General features: G+C 48.9%; 1 protein-coding gene across 1 annotated transcript in view; it reads right to left on the bottom strand.

Moving 5' to 3' along the window:
• Positions 1-27,369, bottom strand: part of LOC129704688 (plexin-A1-like) — a 225,537-nt gene that overhangs the window by 61,025 nt on the left and 137,143 nt on the right. Inside the window, 2 exon segments of the mRNA XM_055647980.1 lie at positions 12,986-13,186; positions 22,918-23,032. Of these exon segments, the coding sequence (XP_055503955.1) occupies positions 12,986-13,186; positions 22,918-23,032 (316 nt within the window).

The following is a 27,369-nucleotide window of genomic DNA, read 5'->3' as shown; positions in this document are numbered from 1 at the left end:
TGCCCCAATACAGGAAGGACATGATGTCTTTGGAAAGGCTACAGAGGTGGTTGACCAGAACGATGCCTGGATTAGGGGGTGGTAGCAGCAAGGAGAGTTTGGACCGACTTGAACTATTGTTTTCTGGAGCTTTCACGGTCGAGGGGAAACCCGATAGAAGTGTATATAAAGAAATTAGAGGCATAGATAGGGTAGACAACCAGAATCTTTTCCCCTGGATGGAAATATCCAAGGCTAGGGGGCATAGGTTTTGTTGTCTGTGACATAGATGTTGATTTTCTGTGGGGTAGGGATTTGGGAGGGGGAAGGAGAAAGGAGCAAAGTTGGGATAGAGGTGGGATTGTAAATGGGAGAGGGTGTGGAGGGAGGGAGGGAGGGAGCAAGGTGGGAAAGAAGGAGTGAGAGTGGGAAGGGGAAAGGAAGGAGGGTGGAGCGGAGGTGGAACAAAGGTGGTGGCATGAGGAAGCAAGGAGGGATTGAGGGTGTGTGGGAGAATACTAGCACTATCCCTCACTATTCACGGCAACCAATTAACCTACAAAGCTGCATGGCTTTGGAATGTGGAGGAAAACCAGAGCAGCCGAGGGAAAACCCACATGGTCGCAGGGAGAACGTGCACACTCCATACAGACAGCACCCTTAGTTGGGATCGAACCCAGGTCTCTGGTGCTGTGAGGTGGCAACTCTACCACTGCGCCACCTTGCGGCTTGCGGGGGAATGGACGGTGCACCTGGCTCAGTCAACGTCGCTCTTCACCCTGCCTTGCAATTAGATGTGCGGCCAGTGACCTTCCCAGACGAGACACCAGCACTATCTGATCCCCCATCCGCCGTTCAAAGGTCATTGATACCGCCGACAAATGCCACGTGTGTCAACTTCAAAACACAACGTGGCTGTCTGAGTTTTTGTTGGATCAGATCCTTGATGATAAGACAGCTTACAGGTTGCAATCAATCATCCACGGGGTTGAGATTAGATGCTGCAGTGTTGCATTCCCAAATGCAACTCGCAGCGCAGGGTGTCAACACACCAGGAACTGCAGATGCAGGCTCGCAGAAATGTAATTCAGTTTAGTTTAGAGAGATACATACAGCATGGGTAATGCTGTATCGTTGGTCCACGTGAACCAACCATCACCCGTTATCCCAATTTTGCACCCTATATACTAGAGGCAATTTACCGAAGCCAATTATCTTACAAAGACACACTTCATTGGAATGTGGAAGGAAACCGGAGCACCCGGAGAAAACCCATTTGGTCAAAGAGGGAACATTCGAACCCTGTACAGACAGCATCCATAGTCAGGATCGAACAGGTCTCTGGCGCTCTACCGCTGTGCCGCCCCAGAAGGATACAAAGCGCTGGAGTAGTTCAGAGGGTCAGCATCTCTGGAGGACATGGACATGCGAGGTTTTGGGTCAGGACCCTTCTTCAGACTGATTGTGGTGGCAGGGCTGGGCAGGCTCATTGAAGGAGTTCGAGCACAGAACTGAAACGGGCCCTTCAGCCCTCAATGTCCATGCCGCACACGATGCCAAGTTAAACCCAGAAAGCCAACATTGTCCAACATGGACACGGTGGGCCGAAGGGCCTGTTTCGAGCTTAGTTTAAATTTAGTTGAGAGGAACTGCTTAGAAACAGGCCATTGACCCACCGAGTCCACGCCGACCAGCGATTCCCCTTGTACACTAGTTCTATCCCACACACCAGGAACAATTTACAGAAGCCAATTAACCTACAAACCTGCACGTCGTTGGAGTGTACGAGGAAGCCAGAGCACCCTGAGCAACCCACGAGGTCACAGGGAGAATGTGAAAACTCTGTACAGTCAGCATCATCATCAGGATTGAACCCTGGTCTCTGGCGCTGTGAGGCAGCAACTCTACTGCTGCGCCACTGTGCCACCATGGGGTATGAGCCAAATACAACGCCTCTGGTGGCTGAGAGGTCTATGGGCCAATTCCAGGAACATGGGACCAGCTCAGAATGCCAATTAGGACGACATGGGCAAGGTGGGCCGAAGGGCCTGTTTCAATCCCTATGACTCTTTAGCTCCTTCCCATCAATTGGCATTCATGTGTTGAACCCAAGATGACCATACATCCCCTTTAATTCTTCGCCCTCTGATTTTAAAGCTATGCCCTCTAGTCCATGACAATTCCATTTGGGAGAAAGGTTCCACTGCCTACCCCATCTATGCCTCTCATAATTTTTATACACTCCTATCAGCTCTCCCCTCAACTGACGTTCCAAAGAAAACTATCCACTCTGACCTCTCCCTGTAGCTAATACCCTCTAGGTCAGGCAGCATTTTGGTAAACTTCCTCTGCACCCTCTCCAAGACCTCCACATCATTCTTGTAATGGGGCGACCAGAACTGCACTCAATATTCCAAGTATAGCCTAACCAAAGTTGAGGAAGCGTGAGAACATGCAAACTCCACACAGCCAGCACCCGTTAAGAGTTGCTGCCTTACAGGGCCAGCGACCCGGGTGTGATCCTGATTACGGATGCTGTCTATATGGAGTTTGTACGTTCTCCCTGTGCCCGCATGGGTTTTCTCTGGGTGCTCTGGTTTCCTCCCACATTTCAAAGACGTGCGGATTTGTAGGTTAATTCAGTAAAATTATAAATTGTTCCTAATGTGCTAATGTAAGGGGTGGTCGCTGGTCGGCACGGACTCAGTGGGAATAAGGGCCTGTTTCCGCGCTGTATCTCTAAAGCCTAAAGTAAAGTCAGGATCAAACCCGGGTCTCTGCCACCGTGAGGCAGTGGCTCTACCAGCTGTGTCACTGCGCTGCTCTCTGGAGCCCCAGGTCTCTGCTCAACAACACTCCTTAGGGCCCTACCGTTCACTGTGTGAATGATAGTCAGCATAGATGCGATGGGCGGAAGGGCCTGTTTTTCTGCTGTAGAATGGAGTCCATGACTCCTTTGGTTCCTCAGTCAAAGTAAAGAGAAGCCCAGGCCCATTGTGGAGTTGTTCTTGTCAATCCATTACTGGCATTGTAGAGGGTTCACAAGAATTACAGCTACAGTATAATGAGCATCTGACGGCACTGGGCCTGTACTCACTGGAGTTTAGAAGGATGAGGGGGTGTGTCATTGAAATTTACCGAATAGTGAAAGGCCTGGATAGAGTGGATGTGGTGCAAATGTTTCTACGAGTGGGAGCATGTAGGTCATAGCCTCAAAGTTAAAGGACATCCCTCTGGAAGGGAGACAAGGGGAATTTCATTCGCCAGAGTTAGACAGAGAGTGGTGAATCTGTGTAATTTATTGCCTCAGACCGCTACGGAGGCCGTCAATGAGTATTTTTAAGGCAGAGATTGACAGATTCTGGAACAGTAAAGGTGTCACGGGTTGTGGCGAGAATTGGTTTGAGAGGAAAAGATAGGTCAGCCACGATCAAATGGCAGAGCTGACCCCATGGGCCGAGTGGCCTAATTCTTCTCCGAATACTTATGAAAAGCCCATCTCAGCTGGGAAAATAGAAGCCAAGATATCTTTAAATTGGAGCAGTACCAGAGGCTTCATTTCAATTTATCTCATCTTCCTGTAAGAAAATAAATCAACTGGCAGATCTCAGTGGAGAGGTTTACTGCTGAAGTCATTGAGGTGATGCACACTCCAGCTCCCCGCATTTACACACACGTCAGGTCTCTGTGCCTGACACTCTGTCATGGAGTGCAGGCACTGGAAGCGGCCTGTACTGGAGAACAGCCACCAGTGTCTGTGGGGTCAGGGAAAGATCCATTCACCAAGGCTCTCCTCAACTCCATGGTTCAATGCAGACCAGAGGGAGGGAGCGAGAGAGATAGAGAGAGAGAGAGGGGATGGAGAAAGAGAAAGAGAGACTGAGACAGCGACAGAGAGTTGGATAGAGAGGGATAGATAGATATAGAGAGAGATATAGAGAGAAAGAGAGAGTGATAGGGAGATATAGAAAGATAGAGAGGGGGAAGAGGGGAGAGAGGTTGAGGAGGGAGAGGGAGAGGGGTGGCAACATTTAGTGAGGGAGGGAGAGGAGAGGGGAGAGAGGGAGCACGAGAGAAGAGAGAGGATGGAGAAAGGGAAGCAAGAAACGAGGGTGAGGAAGGAGGGAGAGAAGGGTGAAGAAGGGAGAGGGGAAGGTGAGAGAGAAAGGCAGAAGAAGAGGAAGGTCTAACAATTAATTAAATTGGGAAAATAAGTCTAAATGGGCACAGAGGATATATCTACTCGAGGGAGAGTCTAGGACCAGAGGCCACAGCCTCAGAGTAAATGGCCGTACCTTTAGAAAGGAAATGAGGAGGATTTTCTTTAGTCAGAGAGTGGTGAATCTGTGGAGTAGTGGTGCTGATTTAGTACTGTCTCATGTATCTAGAGGGGTCACCCACCATTTTTCTACAGAGACTGCGTGACTCGCTGAGTTACTCCAGCACTTTGTGCCTATCTACAGCGAACAAGGATTTTCTGCATGCTAGGCAATCAAATCATACTACACATGAGAACGATCAGGTCATAACCATCTTTGCATAACAATCTTTGCATAACTTGTGCAAATAGCAGAATACCCAGAATGCAGAATTGAGCTTTACTGTGTTATAGTTACGGGGAATGAGCAGATAAGAAAAAAGTGCAAGATCCACAATGAGGTAGGTTGGAAGATCGGGACTATACCCTAGCTTACGAGAGGACTGCGCAGTAGTTTGTTAACAGAGGGAGAGGGGAAAAGAGTGAATGGCAGGGGTGTGAGCAGTCCCTGATTATTCTGGAACAGAAACAGGCCCTTCGACCCACAATATTTGTGCAGAATTTGATGCCAAGACCATCGCCTATCTGCCTGCGCATAATCCATATTCATGTGCCTATCCAAAACGCCACTATCATATCTACCACATCTGGCAGCATGTTCCAGGCACCTACCACCCTCTCTGCAAAAAACATGCCCCATACATCTCCTTTAAACTTTGTCCCTCTCACCTTAAAGCAATGCTCTCTGGTCTTTGACATTTCCACCCTGGGGTAAAAAGGTTCTGACTGTCTACCCTATCTATGCCTCGTATTTTTATATGTTCTGTTCTATGTTCTAAGTTCAGGAACAATGGTCCTGAATGTTAACTGATGTTTTGTGTGGATAATGGTTTGCACAGTAGAGCTGCTGCCTCACAGCGCCAGAGATCGTCCATAATCGATCCTGACCTATGGGCGTGTGGAGTTTGCACGTTCTTCCTGTGAAGCGTGTGGGTTTTCTCTGGGTGCTCCAGTTTCTTCTCACACTCCTCCCACAAGATGTAATGGTTTGTAGGTTAATTGTCTACGGTAAAATTGTCCCTAATGTGATGGATACTGTTAGTCTACAGGATGATCGCTGGGCCGAAGGGTCTTTTAGTATCTCTAATACTAAAATAAAACTAAAGCCCGGGTTCGATCCTGACTGTGGGTGCAGTCTGTGTGGGGAGTTTGTACCTTCTCCCTGTGACCATGAGGGTTTCCTCCGGTTTGCTCCCACATCACAAAGACGTGCGGATTTGTGGGTTAATTGGCTTCTGTAAATGGTCTCTAGTGTGTAGGATAGTCATAGTGCTAGTGTATGAGGTGATCGCTGGCCGGCGTGGATTTGATGGGTCGGGGGCCCTGTTTCCGCTCTGTATCTCATTAAAAAAAGGATGCCAAGTAAAACCAGCAGCTAATGAGATCATGCTGCAATCCTGTCCCTCCTGCGGCAGCTCACTGGATCCAAACTCCCGGCTGCCGGTAGCGGGGTGGTGTCCGTCAGGGAGGGGGAATCTCCAGATTCCTCGTGATCACCTCCCCCTCCCCCTCCCCCCCCAGTGTGTTGCTCCGCTGGCCGCGATGGACAGGCTCATTAAAACTGCACCAGGACGCAGCGGCAGCCAGCAGGGGGCTTGGAAATGAGACAATTAAAGGTGCGATGGCGAGTGACAGTGATGAATTACTGCTCCTCCAGCAGCTCACACCAATGCTCATCTGGGGGACAGTTCACACGCCAACACACACACACTCGTGCACGTACACACTCAAATACACACACATGCACACATACTCACACAGAGAGATACACACACACACACACACACACACTTGTGGACGTACACACTCAAATACACACTCATAGATACACACACGTGCATGCACACACTCATGCACACACACACACGTGCACGCACACATTCATGCACACATACTCATACACACACAGATACACACACACACAGATACACTCCCACAGATATAAACACTCGCAGATAAACCCACACGCAGACACACCCCACACACGCAGATGTACCCACACACGCAGATACACCCACAGTTACACACACATGCTCAAACACTCACAGACTGACACACACTGATGCACATGCACACAAACACACTCACACTGGCCCCACACTCACATAAACACATAGACTCACACATACACACACACTGGCACACAGACACAGTCACACCCATACATGCACTCATACCAACACATGGCATACACACACACAAAAACACACTGCATTGAGACCCGCAGACATAAACAGACACCCACTCGCACATACTCACAGACATATACACACACACACAGACGCACGCACACACACTGATACACACTTTATTCCTTGGAGCACAGGAGGCTGAGGGCTGATTGTGGAGAGGTGTACCAATTCACGGGGGGAATAAGGGTAAATGCAGAGTCTTTTACCCCGAGAATCAAGAACTAGTCAACATAGGTTTAAGATAAGAGGGGAAAGACTTAATACCTAGATATTTGAGGTGGTGGATGTAAGGAACGAGCTGCTAGAGGAGGTGTTGAGGCAGGTACTATCACAACATTTCAGAAACATTTGGACAGGTACATGGACAGGAAAGGTTTAGAGGGATATTGGCCAAATGCGGAAAAACGTGACTAGCATAAATTGGGCATCTCAGTCGACATGGACGAGTTGGGCCGAAGGGCCTGTTCTTGTACTGTATAACTCTATACTAGATGTCAGGTAAACAGGCCGTTCATCTATGCCTCTACTCTGCTGAAATGTTGGCCAATCTGCTTCATAAGCTTTTTAAATCATAGGAGCAGAATTAGGCCATTCAGCCCATTAAGTCTACCAATTCAGTCATGGCTGATCTATCTTTCCCTCTCAACCCCATTCTCTCGCCTTCTTCCCATAACCCCGGACACCCGTACTAATCAAGAATCTGTCAATCACCGATTTAAAAATACCCGTTGACTTGGCCTCCACAACCGTCTGTGGCAATGAATCCCACAGATTCACCACCCTCTGGCTAAAGAAACTATCCTCGCCTTGGAGGTCATTTCCACACGACTCACTCAGTTGATTCCTGGAATGAAGAGGGCATCTTTTGGAGATCAGATGGGGTTTTGGAGAATGAAAGATGATTTTATTTGACAGAGGTCAAGAAGGTGTTTTTCTGACAGTAACTGGGCTGGCATAATGGTGCAGCGGTAGAGCTGCTGCCTTACAGCGCCAGAGACCCAGGTTCAATCCTGACTACAGTTGGTCTCTGTACAGAGTTTGTACGTTCTCCCCACGACCACATGTGTTTCTCCCTCGGAGCTCCGGTTTCCTCCCACACTCCAAAGATGTACATGTTTGTAGGTTAATTGGCTTGGTAAAATAGTAAATTGTCTCTAGTGTGTGTAGGATAGTGCTAAGTGTGCAGGGATCACAGGTGGGCTGAAGGGCCTGTTTCCACACTGTGTCTCTGAACCAAACTAAACCAGGCATCAGAGATCAGACCAAAGATTGTTCATTCATGACAGAGCTGAAGAAGAATTTTATTTCTCAGAGAGTTGTAAATCTTTGGAATTCTATCCCCCAGAGATCATTTTCGAGCCAGGGATAGATTTTAGAATGATCACGATCCTACGAGAACAGGAACTACAGCGGAGAGCAAGTTTTGATCAGATCAAGCATATTCACATTCAATGACAGAGCATGTTTTACAGAGATTTCTTTGTTCCGTCTACTCCAACCTATCGCACTGCACACCTCAAACAATATTGTCAGCTAAGACTTTATTCCTTGGAGTGCAGGATGCTGAGGGCTGATCTTATAGAGGTGTATGTAATCATGAGGGGAATAGATAGGGTGAATGCACAGTCTATTACCCAGAGAATTGGAATGATGAACGAGAGGGCAATGGGTTTAAGTCGAGGGGGGAAAGCTTTAATAGGAACCCGAGGGGCAACATTTTCACACACTGTGTGGTGGGTATATGGAATGAGCTGCCAGAGGGGGTAGACGAGGCAGGTACTACAACAGCATTTGAAGGACACTTGGACAGGTACATGGATAGGAAAGGTTTAGAGGGATGAGGGCCAAACTCAGGCAGGTGGGACTAGCTAGCTCAGCTATAAAATCTGGTTGGCATGGAGTAGTTGGGCAGAAGGGCCTGTTTCTGTGCTGGGTGACTTTTTGACTCTTAGACTCTCCGACTCTCTTTTTGGACCTCTCGTGAAAATTAAATATCAAGACAATGTTACAATTTCCATTCCCGAAGACTCTTGTAGATGTGGCATCGATCCATGTTCTCCAAGGAAAGACACAAAGTCTTTCTTTCAGACTGAAGAAGGGTCTCGACCTTAAACGTCACCCGTCTATATTCTCCAAGGATGCTGCTTGACTTGCTGAGTTACTCTAGCACTATGTCTTTCTGTAGTAAACTAGCATCCTCAGTTTCTTGTTACTACATGTACATGCGCTTTGTGTCTATATTTGTAAACCAGCATCTGCAGTTCCTTGTTTCTCCAAGTCTGTCCAACCTCTCCTTGTAGTTAGCCTCTTACAATCCAGGGACACAGGCAGATGATATACCCTAACCACTTAGCAGAAGGTCTTAATAATAAATGAAAATGACTGTTCAGTCAGGCTGTTATCAGGCAACTGAACCACCCTACCAACAACTAGAGAGCGGTCCTGAGAATGGGGGCACAGAGGTCCTTCAGCAATTGTACAGGGCCCTAGTGAGACCACACCTGGAGTATTGTGTGCAGTTTTGGTCTCCAGGTTTGTGGAAGGACATTCTTGCTATTGAGGAAGTGCAGCGTAGGTTCACAAGGTTAATTCCCGTGATGGCGGGACTGTCATATGCTGAGAGTATGGAGCGGCTGGGCTTGTATACTCTGGAATTTAGAAGGATGAGTGGGTATCTTATTGAAACATATAAGATTATTAAGGATTTGGACACACTAGAGGCAGGAAACATGTTCCCGGTGATGGGGCAGTCCGGAACCAGGGGCCACAGTTTAAGAATAAGGGGTAAGGCATTTAGAACGGAGACGAGGAAACACTTTTTTACACAGAGAGTTGTGAGTCTGTGGAATTCTCTGCCTCAGAGGGCGATAGAGGCAGGTTCTCTGGATACTTTCAAGAGAGAGCTGGATAGGGCTCTTAAAGATAGCGGAGTCGGGGGATACGGGGAGAAGGCAGGAACGGGGTACTGATTGTGGATGATCAGCCATGATCACATTGAATGGCGGTGCTGGTTCGAAGGGCCGAATGGCCTACTCCCGCACCTACTGTCTATTGTCTAACTATCATCTACCTCAGTGGAGACCCTCAAACTATCTTTGATCAGATTTTACTGGACTTTATCTTGCACCAGTCATTATTCACATTATTCCCTTTACCCTGTATCTGTACACTGTGGACAGCTCAATTGTAATCATGCAGAGTCTTTCCACTGACTGGTTAGCATGCAACATAAAAGATTTTCACTGTACCGGGGTACACATGACAATAAACTAAACTACTGCAATAACTAGATGACAATTGATCAATATTTAATTATGTATTTACCAGCTCATAAAAAATACCAGGAGATCTTAAGAGAGCCACAATGGACAAAGGTCAATAATATATAATTTTTTGTTTTGTTTTGTTTAGAGATACAGCGTGGAAACAGGCCCTTCGGCCCGCCGAGTCCGCGCCGGCCAGTGATCCCCGCACTCTAACACTATCCTACACACACACGAGGGATAATTTTACAATTATAGCCAATTAGCCTACAAACCTGTGCTTCGTTGGAGAGTGAAGGAAATCAGAGCACCTGCAGAAAATCCACGCAGGTCACGGGGAGAACGTACAAACTCCGTACAGGCAGCACGCATAGTCAGGATCCAACCCCCGGGTCTCTGCCGCTGTGAGGCAGCAACTCTACCGCTGCGCCACCGTGCTGCCCTAATTCCAGAGCTCTCTGCACTGTGAGACTCCCTGAGCTGCTCACAGGCTGAAGCAGTCATTCATGCAGAACAGCAATGTTACAAGATCCTTTCGCAAAGACCTGTCGAGAATCATAAAGGCTACTGGTGTCAGCAGCATTGATCCCTAGCACTATTTAAACAAGGGTCTGTGTTCGCAGGCGGCTTAGCCTGGGATTACCGTTCACTATTTACCAAATCAATTTCCCTTCTTTTGTGCTATCCATGTTCTCCAGGGATCCTTCCTGACCCACTGTGTTACTCCAGCACTTTGTGTCCTTTTGTGTATTGACCAGCATCTGCAGTTGCCAGTTTCTGCCCTGCTTTGCTCTTTACTGTTACGGTAATACACGGTGGCACAGCTGGTAGAGCTGCTGCCTCACAGCACCAGAGGCTGCAAGACTGAAGGAGGGTCAGTCTGAAGAAAGGTCCCGACCCAAAACATCACCCATCCTTTTTTTTTCAGAGAGGCTAGCTGACCCGCTGAGTTACTCCAGCACTTTGTGTCTATCTTTGGTTTCAACCAGCATCTGCAGTTCTTTGCTTCCACATATTACCTGCCATGCATTGTCCTGCCTCTCCCCTGCACCAGCTTTCTTCACCTCACCCCCTACAATCAGTCTGAAGAAAGGTCCCGAACTGAAGCATCACCTGTCCATGTTCACCAGAAATATTGCTTGGCCCACTGACTTACTCCAGCACTTTGCGTATTTTTGCGTATTAACCAGCATCTGCAGTTCCTTGTCTCTACAAAAAGGAAAGGCAACTGCTTTTCTGAGCTGGGAGTGAGGGCGACAATGGTGTGTAGTGTTGGCAGGAACAATGAGCTTGCTGTGGTACGCATGTGGTTTTATCTTATCAAGATATCCAGTTAATGACTGGGTTCCTACAATGCCTGTAGCACAATGCAGTGTGAGTTGGCATTTAGTGTGTGGGGGCGATGGTCTGGATTGCTGCTCGGAGTTGATCCTTGCACAGGCGATGCAGGCAGCTGACTAGCCCTTTCTGCCACAATGTAGAATCATACAGCACCACAACAGGCACTTCGGCCCAACTTGCCCATGCTGTCCAAAATGCCCAATCTACATCCATCAGGGCAGCACAAAGATAGTCCGAGGGTTTCCAATGATAGTACTCAGAAAAAACTGGAGTAACTCAGTGGGACAGGCAGCATCTCTGGAGAGAAGGAATGGGCGACGTTTCGGGTCGAGATCCTTCTTCAGACGGTCAGGACTGCAACAACCAGAGAGTGGTGTTGAGCTACGATCTATCTTTGATCAGGCTTGACTAGATTTTATTTTGCACTAACTGTCATTCACATCATTCCCTTTATGGTGTATCTACACACTGTGGACGGCTCGATTGGATCATCGATACGTGACCCGTGGGTCGTGGCCGGTCGGTGGTGACGTATGTTAGTTATTCCATGTCCTGACCGTGGTGTGGACCCCCTGGTAGACCCCGCGATGAGTGGGCGGGATAGTACGGAGGTGGACATGTCCAAAAGTCCATAAGTCATACGAGCAAAATTAAGCCATTCAGCCCATCGAGCCGACTCCACCTATCGATCGTGGCTGATCTATCATTCCCCCCTCCTGCCTTCTCCCCATAATCCCTGACCACCCTTACAAATCAAGAAATTGTCAATCTCAGTTTTTAAAAAAAACAATGATAGCCTCCACAGCCGTCTGTGGCAATGAATTCCACAGACTCACCACCCTCTGACTAAATAAATTCCACCCCAACTTCTTTCTAAAGGATCGGCCTTCTATTCTGAGGCTGTGGCCTCTGGTATTAGACTCTCCCACGAGTGGAAACATCCTCTCCACATCCACTCCTTTCGCTATTCACTCGAAGTGAATGAGGCCACGAATCAGCCTCACCACCAAGGGGTCAGTGCGAGTGGGCAGGGGGTTGAGGCTGGAACACAAACACCTCCTCTGAGGAATGCCGCGCAGTCAGACAAACAATGCCCACGCCACACGCCGACTGCACTGGCCGTCAGGATCCAACACGGGTGCCTGACGCTGTAAAGCAGCAACTCTACCGCTGTGTCACTGTGCCGCCCCAATATAGGCACACGGGTCACCTGGGACATGCACATGCACAGAAAACCAAACAGAGCAAAGGACAAATGGCCTCCACGTCCCCTACACCTCCTTACCTTTTCTCCGCACCCCCTCCCCTCCACCTCTTCTCTACCTCCTCTCTGCCTCCATCAATCCCTCCACACCCTTCCTCCACCGCCTCTCCACTGCACCTCTCCTCCCCTAATGTCATGCTTTCCCTCCCATTTCTCTCTCCAACCACTCACACCTCCTCCTTTCTCTCTATCTCCCTCCATCCTCCTTTCCACTCTCTCCCTCGTCTACCCTCCCTCCCTCACTCTCTCCCCCACCTTTCTCTCCCTCTCTCTCTATACCCCTTCTCTCTCCCCCTTCCCCACCCTCCTCCCCTTTCTCCATTTCTTCGCTGCCCCTCGCTTCCTCCATCTTTCTCCCCTCCACCTCTCTCCCCATCCTCTCTCTCTCTCGACCCACCTTTCTCCCCTCCTCCTTTCCCCTTCCACCCTCCCTCTTTCTCCCCTCCCACCCCCTTCTTACCCCCTTTCTCTCTCTCTTCGCTCCCCTCTCACGATTCCTTTATTTGAGTCGCACAATCAGGCCCTTCGGCCCACCTTGCCCATGCCAGCCATGCCCTCAGCGATGGGCAGCAACACAGAGGTGTGAGGTGCTTCCCCTGGGGCGGGGGGATGCGGATGGTCTACCTACCGAGGTGTTCTGGCACTGGACCCGGGTGCTGTTGAAACGGAGTGCGGGCACTCGATGCACGGTACCCTGGACGTTGAAGATGCACTCGTAGCTCCTCTGCCCCGACTGAGGCTGCGGGAGGTTCTTGGCGGCCAGCGTGATGGGTTTGACCACCCCGACGGGAATGAAGATCTCCGTCGACGGCAGAATCTGTGGGCAGTCCTGCGAAGAGAATATTGGTTAGTCTCATTTTCACACCTTACACTTCCTTATCTCCATATCTCCCTCTACCCTGACTCTCAGTCCGAAGAAGGGTCTCGACCCGAAACGTCACCCATTCCTTCTCTCCAGTGACACTGCCTGTCCCGCTGAGTTACACCAGCATTTTGTGTCTATCTTTGTGTAAACCAGCATCGGCTGTTCCTTCCTACATATTGGTTCATTGTTTATTATTATCTAATAATCTGTGGACTTCATTGCCACAGACGGCTGTGGAGGCAAAGTCATTAGGTGTTTCTAAGGCGCAGATCGGCAGAGTCTTGATTAGAACGGGTGTCAGGGGTTATGGAGAGAAGGCAGGAGAATGGGATGAGAAGGAAAGTTAGATCAACCATGATTGAATGGCGGAGTAGACTTGATGGGCCGAATGGCCTGATTCTGCTGATAGACCTTCTAAACGTTGTTCTGATGAAACACTCCACAGTGGCGGTCTGACCTGCAAAGTGTTATCAAGGGAGGTGGTGGAAGCAGATAGGAGCAGAATTAGGCCATTCGGCCCATCAAGTCTATTCCGCCACGGCTGATCTATTTTTCCCTCTCAACCCCATTCACCTGCCTTTGTCCCATAAGCTTTGACATCTTTACTAATCAAGAATGAAGAAGGGTCTCGATTCAAAACGTCACCTGGTCCTTTTCTCCAGAGATGCTGCCTGACCCGCTGAGTTACTCCAGCTTTTTGTCTGTCTTTAGTTTAAACCAGCATCTGCAGTTCCTTAGTTCCGACACAAGAATCTGCCAATCTCTGCTTGAAAAATGCCCAATGACTTAGCCTCCACCTGTACTGAAAGAGGCCGTAACCTATATCATGTCCACCTTCAGCAAACCTCTCCGTCACTACGGTTAGTCTATGATCTCAAGTTAACTCTTTAACTGCAAACAGAAGGGCAATGTTGATGTTTGTAATCAAAGTCAACTTTGTAACTGTGATTAATTGAATAAAATCTCCCTGTTAAGGAGAAATAAAGAGTTAATGCCGAGGACACTCCCAGATGGAAAATCTATGCATGTCCACAGTGGGGCTGGAGAAATTGTGGGAAAGATGTCCTACTCTCTGACTGGTCTGCAGTTCCATGGACCTGACCCAAAACTGCCACAAAACAGGAAACACCTGCACTCCTCCCTCTGCGCCCCTTACATGCACAGGCAGACCCGGCAAGGTAATGCTACAGTTTCCACCACACCTTTACTTTATATCAGAGATACAGTGAGGATAAAGGCCCTTCAGCCCACTGAGTGATCCCTATACACCAGCACTATCCCACACATTAGGGACAATTTACAATTTTTTATCGAAGCCAATTAACCTACAAACCTGCACGTGTTTGGAGCGTGGGAGAAAACCGGAGAACCCAGGGAAGACCTACATGGTCCCAGGGAGAACGTGTAAACTCCTTACAGACAGCACCCGAGGTCAGGATCGAACCAGGGTCTCTGGCGCCGTGAGGCAGCAACTCTACTGCTCTGCCACTAAGGTCCTGTAGCATTCCTGTACGGTTCCTGTGTGCGTCTCCTCAGCTTTCTTGCGGGTGTGACATTCCACACGGCACCACCTCTCGCCCGCTCTCAAACCTCACACCTTTAACAAACCAGTCTCCCAGTCTGGGGAATTCTGGCAGTGGATTCTCAACTCCTAGTCTGACACATTACAATCTAGATACCAGACTCCTAAAGCCGTCTACCATCCTCTCCACCAGCCCCACCCCCGGACATCATCTTCATTACAGTCGCCCCTAGCGGCGCATTCAGTAGAGCTGATGCCTCTTAGCGCCGGAGATCCTGGTTCGATCCCAACATTGGGCGCTGTCTGTGAGTGTGTACATTCTCCCAGTGGCATCGTAGGTTTCTCCAGATTCCTCTCATAGCCCAAAAGACGTGTTAATAGGTTAATTTATTTTAGACCTTACTTTAGACTTTAGTGATACAGCACATAAACAGGCCCTTCATCCCACCAAGTTTACGCCTACCAGCCGATCACCCCGTACACTAGCACTGTCTTACACACTAGGGACATTTTCCAATTTCCAATCGAAGCTAATTAACCTGTAAACCTGTACGTCTTTGGACTGTGTGTGGAAACGGGAGCACCCGGAGAACCACACAGGTCAAATGGAGAACGTGCAAACTCCGCACAGACAGTATCCATAGTCAGGATCTAACTCGCATCTTTGGCATTGTAGGGCAGCAACTCTACTGCTGCACCACTGTACCGCCTACCGCTATGAATTAATTTCCATCGCTATCATTGGGAACGTGCAAACTCCACACACATAGACAGCACCCGAGGTCGGGATTGAACCTGGGTATCTGGCGCTGTGAGGCAGTGGTTCTACCAGCTACACCACTGTGTTGCAGCACTACATAGGGTAGGTTTAGTTTTAGGGAGGATATGGTCCAAATGCAGGCAGATGGGACTAGAGTATTTGGGGCACATTGGTCGGCATGGGCAAGTTGGGCCAAAGGGCCTGTTTCCGTGGTGTATGACTGCACAAGGCAAGCTTACACAGACAGATACAAGAGAGTGTTGTTTTGTAATTAGAATCACCACCATTCAATTGCTGTCTCCTTGGGGAGAAGACAGGGCTTTTCAAAGGCCAGGCGTTAATAAGGACGGCACAATTAAATGCGCACGACCCCTCCACTTTTATTTTCTCTTCAAAATATTCATTAAAATATGGAGCCTTTGGGAAGAAAGATTTTTTTTTAAAAACACAATGGGCTCCATCGGTGAGGTCGTCTCTAGTCACACGCATGGACATGGAGATTAATTTGTGTTTTCATTATCATTCTCGCCTCATTCTTTGGTTCTTTAAGCAATTAAAGTATTGACTGGCAATTTCATGAAGTGCTGTAACTGCGGAAAATGTTTAGAGTCTTCTGCAGTCTTATCCCATTCCTGCAGTACCTGCGCAGACTGGCGATGGTGCACCACTTTGTCTCAGGCCATGGAAACAGGCCCTTCTGCCCAACTTGACCCTGCCATCTGTGCTAGTCCCACCTGCCGCGTTTAGCCGATCTCCATCTAAACCTTTCCTATCCACATTCCTGTTGGAATGTCTTTCAAATGCTGTTGTAGCACCTGCCTCAACTACCTCCTCTGGCAGCTCGTTCCTTATACCCACCACCCTCTGAGTGAAAAAGTTGTTCCTCAGGTTTGTATTAAATCTTTCCCCTCTTACCTTAAACCTATGTCCTCTGGTTCTTGATTCCCCTACGCTGGGTGAAAGACTGTGTGCATTCATCTCTGTCTCGCTCACTCATTCTCTCCGTCTGTCTCTCGCCCACGCTTCGGTTTCTCCCTCCGTCTCTCTCTCTTTCTGTCTGTATCATTCTGTCTGTCTGCCTCTCCTTTTATCCTACAGACCTAATTTATTCCCTATTCTTTCTCCAGTTTCCATCCTGGGTACTGATTGGGGATGATCAGCCATGATCACAATGAATGGTGGTGCTGGCTCGAAGGGCCGAATGGCCTACTCCTGCACCTATTGTCTATTTCCTTCTCTCCCTCGCTCCTTCTAACACACCCCCCCCCCCCCCCCACGGCTCTCTCTCACCCCCCCTCTCTCAGCCCCCTACCTCTCCCCCACCCTGCCTCTCTTTCTTCCCCCCCCCACTGCTCACCCCCCCCCCCTGCCTCTCCCTCCCCCACCCTTTCACAGGCACATCTATTTCCCTTTTACAGATGAGCTGCAATGTCACCCAGTGAGATTGTGAGTTTAACACCGATCCATGCCAACATGAAACATCCTGAGCTCATTAATTAATGAAGGCTTTAGATCACTGAATATTCATTGTTAAACAGAAACTCCCAGTTGATCCTCTGATGTTTATACTGAGGGTTTCTCCTGTATCATTGGGCTAAGTCTTGCCGAGATAGGATTCAGCCAGGGGGCTGAATGGCCTCCTGTAATTCAGTGACTCGTACCTGGTTGATTTAGTGCAAGCCTTCCCAAACTCTCCCTGAAAAGCTGCAAGGGAGGGGACAAGACATCCAACTTTCTCTCCCCCACCCCCATCCCCCCCCCCCCCTCCCCTCCCACCCCACCACAATCAGCCTGAAGGAGGGTCCCGTCCCGAAACGTGGGTGGGTGTTTGGAACAAGCTGCTGGAGGAGGTATTTGAGGCAGGTATTATCGCAACAGTTAAGAAACATTTAGACAGGTACAAGGACAGGACAGGTTTAGAGGGAGATGGGCCAAATGCAGGCAGGTGGGACAAGTGTAGATGGGGCAAGTTGTTCGGTGGGGGAGAATTGGGCTGAAGGGCCTGTTTCCATGCTGTATGAGTACGACTGGTTGCAAGGGGGGTGAGGGAGAACTAGAAGCAGAAATAGACCAGGACAAATCAGGGCCAGCCACAGAGGACCTCAGGCAGGGAGGTTCCCCGATAAGCCGATTGTTGGCTAGGGGGAGTGTGATCCCAAGAGGGATGAGTGGTGCTGAACTGTGGAACAAAAGCTATCACTTTGCAAATATCTCGACCATTTCTTTCGTGCGATTTTGCATACTTTTCAAGAGATTGGTTATTCTAAATAACCCTGAACAATTTTTGACCCCTGGAACCTGGGCCCCGCATCTGAGGAAGGATGTGCTGGCGTTGGGAGAGGGTCCAGAGGAGGTTTACAAGGATGATCCCGAGGATTATTCAATTAACATGATGAATGTTTGATGGCACTGGGCCTGTAATCACTGGAGTTTCGAAGGATAAGGGGGAACCTCATTGAAACGTACCGAATATTGAAAGGCCTGGATAGAGTGGATGTGGAGAGGATGGTTCCACTAGTGGGAGAGTCTAGGACCAGAGGCCATAGCCTCAGAATAAAAGGACGTACCTTTACAAAGGAGATAAGGCAGAATTTCTTTAGTCAGAGGATGGTGAATCTGTGGAATTCATTGCCGCAGACAGCTGTGGAGTACGTCAATGGATATTTTTAAGGCAGAGATCGGGAGGTTCTTAATTAGTATGGGCGTCAGGTGTTATGGGGAGAAAGCAGGATAATGGGGTTGATAGGGAAAGATAGATCAGCCTTGATTGAATGGGGGGTTAGATTTGATGAGCTGAATGGCCTAATTCTGCTCCTATGCCTTATGAACATGAACTTGCTTGGTCCTGACGTCAGGGAGAAGTTGTACACAATACTTCACTCCCTGGTGCCAAAGCACACAATCTTGAGATATTCAGTTTAAATGCCAGGCAATTAACCTTTGCAATGTAGTTTTACAAAAGAAGTGGTCCATTTCATTTGCACAGGAGACAGATTCCAAGCCTTCAGTTTTACGTTAACACAACTACTCCTGAAAAGCATTAACAAATCGCATAGGCATTCCATGGTAAGTACAACTAGTTCTATGTTATCCCACTTTCTCATCCACTCCGTACACATGAGGAGCAATTTATAGAGTAATTAACCTACGAACCAGCACGTCTTTGGAATGTGGGGGGAAATCGGAGCACCCGGAGGAGACCCACACGGTCATGGGGAGAACGTACAAACCCGGTACGGACAGCACCCGAGGTCAGGATCGAACCCGGGTCTCTGGCACTGTGAGGCAGCAGCTCTACCACTGCGCCACTGAGTTACCATTGCACCCTCTTAAAAGCCTCCACATCCTCCCTACAATAGGGCGACCAGAACTGCAAACTGCCCAGCGGTGCAGCAATAGAGCTGCTGCCTTACAGGGCCAGAGAGCCGGGTTCAACCCTGACTGTGAGGAATTTTCACCTTCTCCCACCGTGACCGCATGGGTTGCCTCCGGGCGCTCCTGTTTCCTCTGTGAGGAATTTTCACCTTCTCCCTGTGACCGCGTGTGAATTGTTACCCAGGTGCACAAGATAGACACAAAATACTGGAGTAACTCAACGGGACAGGCAGCATCTCTGGAGAGAAGGAATGGGTGACGTTTCAGGTCGAGACCCTTCTTCAGACTCGGGTGCCCCAGTTTCCTCCCTCACTCCAAAGACGTGCAGGTTTGTCGGTTAACTTGGGTTTGGTAAAAATTGTGAATTGTCTCTAGCGTGGAGGATAGCGTGAGTGTACGGGGTGATCGCTGGCCGGCGTGGACTCAGCAGGTCGAGGGGCCGTTTCCTCGCTGTATTTCTAAACTAAAAACCGAAACTAAAATATTCCTATTGCAGCCGAGCCAAAGTCTTATAAAGCTGCATCATGACTTCATGACTCAATGTTGTTAGTCACCCATTTTGAATTCCTGGACAGAAGCTCGGAGATGCCTTGTTACTTGTAGCAGGATGATTAGTTCAATGCTGGTCTTTAATAGGGATTGTGGATAGAGAGCAAATCCCTGCCTACTTTACACGGCCGGCAGCCAGCTATGAACAAACTCTTTGTGGTTTCGTCACCAACAATCCCTTCTGCTTGAAACCAACACTGTCTACGGAATCAAGCTCAAATTAATGCTCAGTTTCTTTGCAAGAAGGCAGGATGTCAGGATTGAACCTGGGTAGGAACCTGACGGGCAACCTCTCCACTCCAAGGACGGTGCGTATATATACGATAGAAGTTTATAAAGTCACGAGAGGCACAGATAGAGTAGACAGTCAGAACATTGTTTCTGGGGTGAGGGGGTGAAAGTTTAAAGGGGATGTGTGGACCACGTCCACACCAACCAGCGATCACCCGCTCACAATTAGTTCTATGTTATCCCACTTTCTCATTCACTCCCCACACACAGGGGGCAATTTACAGAGGCCAATTAACCTACAACCCTGCATGTCTTTGGAATGTGGGAGGCCAGAACTTTATTCCTTGGAGCACAGGAGGATAAGATCATGAGGGGAGCAGATAGAGGGTGGTGAATCTGTGGCATTCAGAAGGCAGTGGGAGCAGGCTATGGAGATTCCATTAGTAAAGGTGTCAGGGTTATGGGGAGAAGGCAGGAGAATGGGGTTAAGAGGGAGAGATAGATCAGCCATGATTGAATGGCGGAGTAGGCCTGATGGGCCGAATGGCCTAATTCATGGTTCTATCACATATGACCATATGATCTTATGTGAAAGCACAGAGTCTACCCAGAGTAGGGGAATCAAGAACCAGAGGACACAGGTTTAAGGTGAGAGGGGAAAGATTTAATAGGGACATAAATGAGGGACAACCTTTTCCCAACAGTGGATCCCCTATCCTGGGAAAAAGAGAGAGAGGCGGCGGGGGAAGAGAGGCGGAGAGGAGAGGGGGGAGAAGAGAAGGGAAAGTTTCCCCAGATTCCTATTATATATTTCCCCTCTCACCTCAAACCTCTGTCCACTGGTTCCTGATTCCCTATCCTGGCTAAACAATTCTGTGCATTCACATTTTCTAACCCCGTCATGATTTTAAACACATCTGTATGATCATCCCCCTGCCTCCTGCACTCCCAGGAGTAAAGTCCCAACCTCTCCCAGGTGGAACCCTTCTTCTGACTGAAAGAAGAGGTCGTGGAGGAAGGGAATGTGTGGGGGGGGGGGGGGGGGGGGGGGGGGGGGGGGGGGGGGGGAGGGGGGGGGGGGGGGGGGGACTGGAGAAAAAGACCTTAACAAATCAGGGCTCTCAGGAGGTCCTGGTTTGTTCTGGCCTTTTTCTCACCTCCAGTGTATTGCCACCCCCCCCCCCCCCCCCCCCCCCCCCCACCCCACCCCCCCCAAATGTCACGAGTGAAGTGATTTATCGTCTCACTTGTGCTATAGTCAGCTTCCAATTCAGCGGTATGAAGATAGATTTCTACAGCTTCAAGTAGCCCCCTGCTTTCCCTCACTCACCCCCCCCCCCCCCCCCCCCCCCCCCCCCCCCCCACTCCGCTGTCCTACCAGTTCCACCAGCCACAAACAATGGGCTATTATGGCCTCCACCCTCCTTGGTCATCTGTTGCCAGCCCCAGATTTGTGCTGGCCATTCCCTACCTCCAATCACCCACATCCCAATCCCCCCTCCCCCCCACCTACTTTCATCCTGAAGAAGGGTCCCTGACCCAAAACGTCACCTATTCCTTTTCCCCTAATTTGAGGAAGGACATCCTTGCTATTGAGGAAATGCAGCGTAGGTTCGCCAGGTTAATCCAGAGGATGGCAGGACTGTCATATAAGGAAAGATTGAAAAGACTGGGCTTGTATTCACTGGAAATTAGAAGGATGAGAGGATATCTTATAGAAAAATATAGAATTATATAAAAGGACTAGACAAGCTAGATGCAGGAAAAAATGTTCCCAATGTTGGGGGAGTCCAGGGCCAGGGGCCACAGTCAAAGAATAAAGGGGAGGCCATTTAAAACTGAGGTGAGAAAAAATGTTTTCACCCAGAGAGTTCTGAATCTGTGGAGTTCTCTGCCACAGAAGGCAGTGGAGGCCAATTCACTGGATGACTTTAAAAGAGAGTTAGATAGAGCTCTAGGGGCTAGTGGCATCAAGGGATATGGGGAGAAGGCAGGCACGGGTTATTGATTGTGGATGATCAGCCGTGATCGCAGTGAATGGCGGTGCTGGCTCAAAGGGCCGAATGGCCTCCTCCTGCACCTATTTTCTATGTTTCTCTGTTTTTACAGTGATGCTGCCTGACCTGCTGAGTTACATCAGCACTTTGTGTCTATCCATGGAACATTATAAAGGGGAACAGATATCACGCAGAGACCATGGATTTCAGGATTAGACTCTCTGAAGTCAGAGTGGGTTGGAAACGACTCTGAGCCTGATCATTATTCTTTCTCTCCACATTCCTGCATTAGCATCAAGGGTCGACCTCACACAGAAAGCCCACTGATTGAAGAGGAACTTGAGGCAACTGGGCCCTCCCAGCGTCACGGCAATGAGTAGAAATTGAATTACAATTGCTTCTGTTGTTTGGCTTGTGACAAAGAGCATGGTGTGTGTGCACTCATTAACAAAGATCTGTCCCACCCCCGCTCATTCCTCCTTTCCCCCACTCCCGCCTGGCAGAAGATGCAGAAGCTCGGAACAGCTTCTTCCCCTCTGTTATCAGGCTTCTGAACGGTCCTTCCATAAGTTAGGGTACTGGCCGATTCACCTTGACCCCATTGCGGACATTGGACTTTGTCTCTGGAACTGGTGCGCTACAGTGCTGAGAACTATATTCTGCACTCTGTATCTTCCCCTTTGCTCTATCTATTGTACTTGAGTTTGTTCTGATTGCATGGGATTGTACATCTCATCTGTTGGGATATCGTGCAAAACAAAGCTTTTTTTCCCCCTGTACCTCGGAGAAAGTGACAACAATAACCTTAAACATGACAGAGATTAACCACTGATTCCAAGATACAGCATGAAAACAGACCCTTCACCCATTGAGTCCACGTCGAGCATCGGCCACCTGTTCACACCCGTTCTATATTATCCCACCTTGTCCCCACAAACTAGGCACAATTTACAGAGGTCAATTATCCCACAAACCCGCACGTCTTCAGGAGGTGGGTGGAAACTGGAGCACCCAGAGGAAACCCACGCAGCCAGAGGGAGAACGTGCAAATTCCACACACACACAGACGGCACCCCAAGTCAGGATCGAACCCGGATCTCTGGCGCTGTGAAGCAGCGGCTCTATTAGTCAGGTTCCCATGTGGTTCTGTCCGTGGTTGGTACCTTTGCCTCCAGTTCTCTGTGTTGCTGCACTGCTTCTAAGATTACATTCAGCAGCACAAGCTCTGGCAGTTAACATGGGTGGGGGAGTGAGTGCTTACCTCCGACATGTTCACTCGGCCCTCCTGGAAGGAACAGTCTGCTGCGTTCTGCGTGCATATGTGACGGTACTTGCACCAGTGACAGGGGAAGGAGCCATCAACGCAGGAGAGGCAACTGAGGGGAAGAGAGAGCAAGAGCAAGGTCAACAACCTGTTATTGTGGCAGCATGTTAGGTTTGTAGGTTAATTGACTTGGGTTCGTAATCGTGGTATATGTGTAAATTGTCCCTAGTGTGTGTAGGCTTGTCTTAATGTGCTGGGATCACTGGTCGGTGCAGACTCGGTGGGCCGAAGGGCCTGTTTCTGCGCTGTATCTCTAAAACTAAAAACGTGTACCGAGGTACTGTAGAAAGTTTTTCATTGCATGCTATCTAGTCAGCAAAATGACTACATATGATTACAATCAAGCCGTCCACTGTGAACAGTTACAGGATAATGGGAATAATGTTTAATGCAAGATAAAGTCCAATGAAGTTCAGAAGTTCTGGGAGCAGAATTAGCCCATTTGGCCCATCATGTCTACTCCGCTATTCAATCATGGCTGATCTATTTTTCCCATTCTCCTGCCTTCTTCGCATAACCCCTGACACCCTTACTCAAAGATAGATTAAAGCGAGTCCGAATGTCTCCAGTGAGGTAGATAGATCATAGAACAGTGCAGCGCACAAACAAGTCCTTCATAGAATCATAGAGTCACATTGCATGCAGAGTCCAGTAAAGTCCGGTTAAAGATAGTTCTACGGTCTCCAAGGAGGTAGATGGGAGGTCACGCCTGCTCTCTAGTTGGTGTTGGGATGGTTCAGTTGCCTGATTACAGCTGGGTCAAAACGGTCCCTGAACCTGGAGGTGTGAGTTTTCCTACTTCTGTACCTCTTGCCTGATGGGAGAGAAGGTGGAGAGGGAGTGACCGAGGCAAGAGTGGTCCTTGATTATGCTGGCGGCCTTGCCGAGGCAGCGTGAAGTGTAGATGGAGTCAATGAAAGGGAGGTTGGTTGGGTGTTGGTCTGGGCTGCGTCCACAACTCTGGAGGATGGAGCTGTTCCCAAACCTTGCTGTGATGCATCCCCATACATAGTACAGCACAGGAGTAGGCGCATTTTGGCACATAATGATCATAGAGTTATACAGCGTGGAAACAGGACCTTCAAAACAACTTGCCCATACAGGCCAACATGTTCATCTACACTAGTCCCACCTGCCTGCGTTTGACCATATCCTTCTAAATCTATTTAAGAAAGAACTGTAGATGCTGGAAAATCGAAGGTAGACAAAAGTGCTGGAGGAACTCAGCAGATACAGCAGCATCTATGGAGCGAAGGAAACAGGCAACGTTTCTATTTCCTTCGCTCCATAGATGCTGCTGCACCTGCTGAGTTCCTCCAGCACTTTTGTCTTCCTTTTGTCTTCCTTCTAAATCTATCCTATCCATGTACCTGTCTAAACGTTTCTAAAATGTTGCGAAAGTATCTGACTCAACTACCTCCCGTGGCAGCTCGTTCCATACACCCACCACCCTTTGTATGAGAAAGTTACCCCTCAGGTTCCCATTAAATCTTTCCCCCTCTCCTTAAACTTATGTCATCTGGTTCTCAACTCCCGAACTCCGGGCAAAAGACTATATGTTCATCGATCTATTCTCCTCGTGATTTTATACACCTCTATAAAATCACCATTCAGCCTCCTGCGCTCCAAGGAATACAATACAATACGGGTTTATTCGTCACATTGCACATAAAGTGCAAGTGAAATGAATATGTCAGCAGCGATACAATGAGAAAGAACACACAATACACAATAAAAATTTAACACAAACATCCACCACAGCATTCATCACTGTGGTGGAAGGCACAACATTTGGCCAGTCCTCCTCCATTTCCCCCCGTGGTCGGGACCAGAGTCCAGAGCCAGTCCATAGTCGGCTCTTCCCCACCGGAGACCGCGGCTTCAGGATGGTGTAGGCCCGAGGCCGCAGGTCGAAGATTTAAAGTCCCCGCCGCAGCCAGAAGCACCGCAGACCGCAGGACCGGCGGTTGAAGCTCCCCTCTAGGGGTGATGGTAAGTTCACGCCGGGCCCGCGGTAGAAGTTGGCCGCGGGCCGGCGGTGGAAGCTCCTTCTTCTCCCGGGTCCCCCACAAGGGATCCCGGGCTGTAGACGCCATGCCAGCTTGAGCTGTGCAGACCGCGGCTTCAGGCTTCAGGCTGCCCGTGGGCCAGCGAAATGGAGCACTCCCCTCCGGCGAGCCCCAGCGAGGACTCGCCCGCTCCACGCCGAGAGTCCACGCTGCGCCCGCCGCTGCCGCGTCTCCGGGAAAGGCCGCGCCGATCCTTGCTGGAAAAAGTTGCCTCTCCATGGAGGAGGTGACCGAAGCGGTTTCCCCCTTATCCCCCCCTCACCACCCCCAACACAAAACACACAAAGAAACACAAGAAACATACTAAAAAAACAAAAAGAGTTGAAAAAAATGGACACGCTGCTGACAGGGCGCCGACTTGAAGCGCCCCCACCGACCAATAGAGTGCCATCCAGCCCAACCTCGCCCTATAGTTCAGGTCCTCAGATCCTAGCAACATCCTCGTAAATCCTCTCTGCACCCTTTCCAGCTTGACCACAACTTTCCTGTAACATTGTGCCAGGAACTGAACACAATACTCTAAATGCAGCCTCAACAACATCTTAGATAACTGCAACATGATCTCCCAACTTCTATTCTCAATGCTCTGACTGATGAAAGCCGATGTGCTTTTTGACCACCCTATGCTACTCTCAACGAACTATGTACCTGTACTCCTAGATCCCTTTGCCCTAACGTTCACCGTGTAGATTCTGCCCATGTTAGTGCTCCCAAAATGCAACACCTCACATTTCTCTGTATTAAATTCCATCAGCCATTCCTCAGCCCACCTGGCCAACCGATCCAAGATCCTGCTGCAATTCTTGACAACTATCTTCACGATCTACAATACCACCCACTTTTGTGTACGCACAAATAATTTTAGGAGCAAAACTCTACAACGAAAACTGGCAGGGTTGGCTCGAGGGACTAAACGGCCAACTGTTATGTCTACGGGCTGAGGTTTGTCAGCTGGGCAAACCATTGCCAAACCCCCAGTTGGGTAAGTGAGGGGCCATTTGCTGCCAATTCTACTGCAACGTTGGCAACCCTTGCTCAGGAACCAGCTCCCCAGCCAAACTCAAACTGACATCACGTACTTGGCAAAGACCTAAAAGCCCTATTAGCTAATTGGACTCTAACTGGAGCGGGACACTCTGCCAAAACATCAATCCTTCTGACGTTGTCTGGATGGAGCAGTGGACTGCGGCCAACAAAGCAAAACAAGACCCCCTTCCCTTCCTCTTTTTCCCAATCCCACCCTAGTTCCACAATTCAATTGGCCCAGATGTCTACAGAAGCCAGGAAGGATTCTGGAGCCTGTAGAAGATTTTGGTTTTCAACTGGCAACACATCAAAGGTAAGTGTGTGTCTGTGCATATACAGTGTGTGTGTATATACATACATATATATACATACATATATATATATATATATATATATATAATATATACACACACACATACATGCATATATTTATACACACATGTATACAAGCACACACATAATACACGCATCTATATACACGCACACACACACGTATACAAAGACCCACATACACACACGCATGTATACACACCTACACGTATACAAGGACACACACATATATACACATACACATGTATACAAGGACACACATACATACACACATGTATTCACACACACACTTATACAAGGACACACATATACACACACACACATATATACACACACACACGTGTACAAGGACACACATACACACACGCATGTATACACACACGTATACAAGGACACACACACACATGTATACACACACACACATGTATATATGTATATATATATATATATACGGAGTTTATACTTTCTCCCTGTGAACGTATGGGTTTTCTGCGGTTGCTCTAGTTTCCTCCCACCCTCCAAAGAGATGCAGGTTTGTAGGTTAATTTGCTTCTGTAAATTGTCTCCAGTGTGTAGGATAGAACCAGGAAACCCACACGATCACAGTGAGAACGTGCAACCTCCACACACACACACACACACAGCGCCCGTGATGGAGATCTAACCCGGGTCTCTGTCGCCATGAGGCAGCGTTTCTACCAGCCCCGCCTCTGTGCCGCGCTACTGCTTTGGGAACTATGCGGAGATTAAGCAACGGAACTGAAAGCGAGATGACATGCAACAAGGGTCAAGAAAGGCAGGTGGACCACTGACAATGCTGCCCGCCCCATCAACCATCTCCTGCCCACTTTGGTCAACTCCCAACTGAAGTAGAAGCAGGCCAACCCCCAATCCCGAGTAGCCTCGGGAGATGGGATCTCCGCAAGACACAAGAGCCAAACTCTAAAGACACAAGGGACAGTAG

The sequence above is a fragment of the Leucoraja erinacea genome, chromosome 16 (genome assembly GCF_028641065.1).
Source record: "Leucoraja erinacea ecotype New England chromosome 16, Leri_hhj_1, whole genome shotgun sequence".
Classification (NCBI taxonomy): domain Eukaryota; kingdom Metazoa; phylum Chordata; class Chondrichthyes; order Rajiformes; family Rajidae; genus Leucoraja; species Leucoraja erinaceus.
Note: the sequence above shows the minus strand (reverse complement) of the source record. Positions and strands in the feature narration are given on the sequence as shown.